Source organism: Cyprinodon variegatus, unplaced genomic scaffold (assembly GCF_000732505.1).
Source record: "Cyprinodon variegatus isolate N-32 unplaced genomic scaffold, C_variegatus-1.0 Scaffold487, whole genome shotgun sequence".
NCBI lineage: Eukaryota > Metazoa > Chordata > Actinopteri > Cyprinodontiformes > Cyprinodontidae > Cyprinodon > Cyprinodon variegatus.
The window spans coordinates 556,705-562,481 of NW_015150940.1; the positions used below are offsets into that span (position 1 = coordinate 556,705).

Here is a 5,777-nt window from a genome sequence, read left to right on the forward strand (position 1 = left end):
ATATATATATATATATATATATATATATATATATATATATATATATTTACAGCATATGGCCTGAGGGAGTCATAGTCATAGTCAATGTTAGGCCTAATGTTTATGCATGTAGAAGCAGGTGGTTTTCAACCAACATTTATTGTCCTGAGATTAAATAAACCAAAAAATACAAATCATGATTTTTTATTTTTATCTTTCAATTACACAAATATAATTCTCTCCATCCTTCTTTTTCAGGTGTTGGTTGAGCACAGAAAATCATTTTGTTTGGAGCTTCATTGGTCCTGCATGTTTGATCATTCTGGTAAAAACAGATGTCTCAGCAATAAGCTGAAAATGTTGAAACATTAATTCCAGAAACAGAAGTTGTTTATATGATGAATATTCATCAGACTTTTTCATGTTTGTTGTCTTTGTCTTGTTTGGTTTCAAATTAAAGGTTAATCTCTTGGCCTTTGGGGTAATTATCTACAAGGTCTACCGGCACACCTCTGTGAAAAAGCCTGAAATAAGCCACTATGAAAATATCAGGTAGGATTACCTATGCTTTTCTAAAGTAGATCAAAAACAACAAGAAAAAACTATATCAGAGTCCTTATCTAATGGATTAAAAGTATACACCACGCTGTTAATGATGTTGCATTACTAGAAGATTCTTTGTACAATTCAAAGTTATTTTTTCATTTCAAAGTTTGCAGCAGAGATCAACCAACGCCGTTTTTTTTTAGCCCGATGACAATACTGAACATTATGACATCAGTCCAACCAATCCCTGATATGTGCTGCCAATACACATATGCAGACACATATCAGCTGATTCCAATACAAGAAAAAAAACCTGCTAAAATTGTCTAAAAATGTTGCCCTGCTGATGTATCATCTCTATTTCTCAGCACTGGCTCAGGTTAGTTAACCCAGTAATGTCCCCCTTAGGTCCTGCGCCCGTGGTGCTATGGCTCTGCTGTTTGTGCTTGGTGCCACCTGGACCTTTGGAGTTCTATACATTCTCCATGAAACTACTCTGACAGCTTATCTTTTTACGATAACCAACGCTTTCCAAGGAATGTTTATCTTCATCTTCCTTTGTGTGTTGTCCAGAAAGGTAACATCTTGAAACTGACTCCCTCCTTTCCACTGATATTTTACATATTTGTAATATAATTGTATAATGTTCTGGTTACCTTCGTAACATGTTCAAAGCAAATGTCTAACTTTTATTGACAAACTCAGATTTGGCATTCATGTTAATCACCTTTTTTCCATTGAAAAAAAAAAAAAAATTTCATGTGGAAAAATCTTTTTCCACATGACTTATTTCCAGTTATTTTTGAGATCAGTGCATCTGACCCTTCTTAAAAGTTACTGATAATGAGCACCAGTGTCTTAGGTTGGATGGCCTCCTTGCCACCACCTTAATTGTTATCAATAAAATTTGAGATAAGAAACCAGGTAGGCAGCTTGAGAAGATATTTCTAATTAGTTTTATTGACTTGAATCTTTCCCTTTTCTGTTTTCCTTTCAGATTCAGGAGGAGTACTACAGGCTTTTCAAAAACGTACCCTGCTGTTTTGAATGGCTAAGATGAAACCTTTTAGCTAATTGTGAATCTGAATTTCCATAATAATAATTGACAGTACATCTAATATCTTGTAATGATTCTTCTATATATTTTTTGTAAATGTCAGTGTGAGGATATTACAGATGTCTGATAAATGTAGCATTTGCATATTTGAAAACAATTTTTTTCTGTATTGAAACACTCAAATTAAATATATCCAACATGGGGAGTGGCAACCTAGTGGTTAGGGCATATAGCGTGGAATCCCGAAGTTCTGATATTGAGCCCCATTCCCACAAACTGCCAATCTGGGTTTCTGAGAAACACCCTTAACCCCACACTGCTCCCTGGGCGCCCCACGATGGCAGCCCACTGCTCCCCAAGGGGATGGGTTAAATGCAAAGGTAAATTTCTCCAATGTGAGATCAGTAAAAGTTCAATGAATTATTATTTTAGCATCTTTATTTTTGTTCACTTCAGTGTCATTGTTCAGTAAAAGCCTTGCAAGATTATCAATTCCTTCAACAAAAAAACAATTTCTGTTCTTTTTTTATTTACTGTAAGATGTTTTCAGTCATCACCATTATTTTTGGAAAGATTAGTTTTATTCTTTGCTATCAAAACTATCAAATTACAGTAAAAATGTGAACCGATTTGGCTGCAACACTCTTTTGTTCACTTCATTCATTCTCATGGCGTTTATTTTATAGAAGCAAAAAAAAAAAAAAAATCCTTCAATACATATTGTGCTGATTTCATAGGCCAAGACCACCATCTACTGGACATGATGAGAAACTCTTGAGAGAATCATAAAGTCTTGCTTTGGAACCACAAATTCATTGCCTTTTGTGTTTGTTATGATCATCTGTATGTTTGTGGGAAAAAAACAAATACAAAAAAAAAACAAAAAAAAAAATTTAATTACCATAATGCACAAATCATGCTTGCAGTCGTGTGTGAGTGTGTATATGTGTGTATGATGTGTGGTTATGTATTTGTTACCTGGTGCGGACAATTTGCTAAATTGTACAAACTTACAAGTACTTTGATTTAAAACTATTGTGTTATTTGAATGTAAATGACATATTGTATATGGTTGAGTATTTGTTGGTAATGGTTAGGGTTAGGGCTGAGTTAGACTGGGTTAGGCCATAGAAATGAATATAAATATGTCAATGGAAAGTCTCCACAAGGATCATATGAAAACTCTGGCCATCCTCTCTATGGAGAAGAACCTATACTAAACCCTCCCTGACTTCCACCATAGAGTCACTGAGAAATGTCCTTCCCTCAAGGACAGAAGGGGAAAATCTATGTACAAAAAATTATGTTTTTGTTTTAAAAAAATTTTATATTGTTGCCCTTTGTTGTTAGTATTCATATAAATACACTGGTGTGATAACTTATTATACGTTTTATTGTTTTTTTTGCTATTTTGAATTTATAGCCCCACCTGGAGAAAACTCCACTAGTCGTAACTGATGCAAGCTTTGCCCAGCTAGGGGGTGGCCAATTTTTGGTTTGTCCAGATGCTGACTCAGGTTAATTAAGTTGACTGGTCGACAGGTCTATTTTTTGGTGAACGCCCTAATCCACACATGCACAAGCACACAAGCAAAGTGACATGTATGGACACAGACAAGGAGCAGTTGATCTCTACAACATGATATTTTTCCAGAAAACATGCCCCACAATGTAACAAATACAGGGACACTGAACACATAAACACACACACATTATGTCGAACTATCCTTATTGGGACTTTCCATTCATTTCCAGTTCGTTTCTTTGGCCTGACCTAGACCCTTACCTTAACCCTTAACATTACCAACATAATCAAAGGGTAAAATAAGAATTGAACATGACATAATTTTTCTCATTAAATGTATTTCTACATGTGCAATCGAGATGACATTTCCACCAGATGTTTGTTACATTCTATGCAATCCACACATAAAAAAAATAAAACCGTAGATGTCCAGATATTAAGTTATGTGTAATAATGTAGAATGGCAAAAGGAAAAAGATTTAAACACCTGAAGAAAGGGAGATGCAAAAAAGGCATGGAAAGCCAAGACACCAACCGAATTCTCTCAGTAATTAGAAAGCAATCCTGCCCCTTGTCAATTCAAATTAATATAACCCCCCCCCCCCCCCCCGGGTTCATTCCCAAATGATGGCCTATGTACATCTCATGATGGATAAAAGTAAAGAACTTTCTCAACACCTTTACAAGCTTATTGTTGCAAATCATAATGATGACATTGGTTTCAGAAGTGTTTCTAAACTTCTGAATGTTCCAGTGAACAATGTTGAGACCATAATCTGAACGTGGAAGGATCATCATTTCCCCATAAACCGACCATGACCAGGTGCTTCTCTCAAGATTTCTGTCTGAGGAGTGAAAATAATTATCAGAAGAGTTTTCCAAGAGCGGAAGACCATGTTGGAGTTCCAGTTTGTGGGGGTTGTTTTGTTTTCTTTTTTAGTGTCTCCATCCATCCACTAGATGGTGCCCTTGTTTCTCTGTTTGCCTGGAGGGCCTTATCCTGTTGTCAACCACCCACACCTGTGGCTCATTTGATCATTACCATCAGAGGAGTATATGGGCAGCGGACTGTCACCACCTCCTCGCCAGAGTGTTTGCCAGCATTGGGTACTCTAGCCTCTCTGAGTTTAGCTGAGTCTATCTTTACGTTTACGTCTCTTTGAGTGCTCTAGTCCTAACCCTTTGTCTCCTTTTATTATCAGGATATCACCTGATCCACTGGATAAGCCTGGTTCTTCAAGCCTTGGAAGGAATCTATTTCTTTCACTGAGAAAGAAGGGAAACATTCAACCTGACCAGTTCACAGTCCTCCTCAAGAAAGCTTGTGACAGTCCGCTCCGCTGCTCCTCTGGACCACTATAAGTCTGCCTGTCCGCCCTCCAGCAAAGTTATCTCCATACCTGGACAACCTCCCCCAAAAACAGGATCCAAGGAGCTACCACAAACTATTACAGTGAGTCTGTTTCATTGGCCTGTTTTCCCATGGACAATGAACTCACCACTCTGATCTCCCCCTAGAGTTGCCGGTTCACATGACCGCTGGATTTCCCCCAAGCTGAGAAGCCCTGTGTTTTGTCTCTCTGAGTTCAGCACATAAAATAAACTGTTCAACTTTTTCCCTGCCTCTGAGTTGTTTCTGCATGTGGGCTAAACATTTGAAACCCATCACGACAGACCACTTGTGAAGAGCTTCAGAAAGACCTGCAAATAGCAGGTAAAATTGTTTCAAAGAAAACAAACAATGCCCTCATCTTCCATGGCCTGTCCGAAACTCAGCATACAAGACTCCATTGCTGAAGTAAAACCATGTTGAAGCTTGTTTAAGGTTTGCTTACAACATTGAGACAAGCCTGTGAAATACTGTGAGGATTTAGTCTGATCAGATGAGAACAAAACTGATCTCTTTGGATGCCATAATATACATTATGTTTGGAGTGCAAGTGGCACTGCACATCACTACAAAAACACCATTACAACAGTGAAGTGATTGCGTGGATTGTTACCAACATCTGGGTAAAATGTCTTTAGTTCTACATGCATAGTACCTCCTCTGGAATACAAAGGTATAGGAGAGCTTCCTTGCACTTTTTGTGCAATGAAGATTATTGGTTTTTAAGGAGCCAAAAGCAGTTATCGGGTTCGCTTTCTTTCTTTATTTTCAAAGAACTTATACTTTTTCATTAGTATTAATTAATGTATATTTATTATTATTATTGCTCTCTACAGACTATTAATGAATCAAATAATTTGAAATAAGACGAGCTGTGCGTTTGGTGACATCACAAGTAAATGTGCTAGTTCGACATTTATTCCCGTGGGTTTTCTCAAGAACAGACTTTCAGAGAATGCGAATACATACTTGAGAAATGGTCAATGGGTTGTAAAACTCATAAAATGGCCACCCCTACACCACGTGACCACAATGAGAAATCCAAAGCTTGACAATGCTGGTAGCTCAGCTTTTTGTACATTAACTTCTCGACAAAAGAGAGAAAGAAAAGAACAATGAAATAAAACAATCCAGTTGCATCCATTCACACTTTCGTTCACACACACTTCATGAAATCAGTGTCCCTTACAGAACCCTTTTCATATGAAATCATCAGCTTTAAAATCAAGGGTCTCAATAAAATGAATTGAAAATCTAATTAACTAGGCTTGCCCGAGCTA

General features: G+C 37.2%; 1 protein-coding gene across 1 annotated transcript in view; it reads left to right on the top strand.

The window, feature by feature from the left end:
• Positions 1–2,432, top strand: part of adgrl4 (adhesion G protein-coupled receptor L4) — a 19,443-nt gene extending 17,011 nt beyond the window's left edge. Inside the window, exons 13-16 of the mRNA XM_015390142.1 lie at positions 238–304; positions 440–531; positions 934–1,102; positions 1,523–2,432. Coding sequence (XP_015245628.1) covers positions 238–304; positions 440–531; positions 934–1,102; positions 1,523–1,585 — 391 coding nt within the window. The 3' untranslated portion in view covers positions 1,586–2,432. The remainder of the gene's footprint in view (positions 1–237; positions 305–439; positions 532–933; positions 1,103–1,522) is intronic.
• The last annotated feature ends 3,345 nt before the right edge of the window (positions 2,433–5,777 follow it).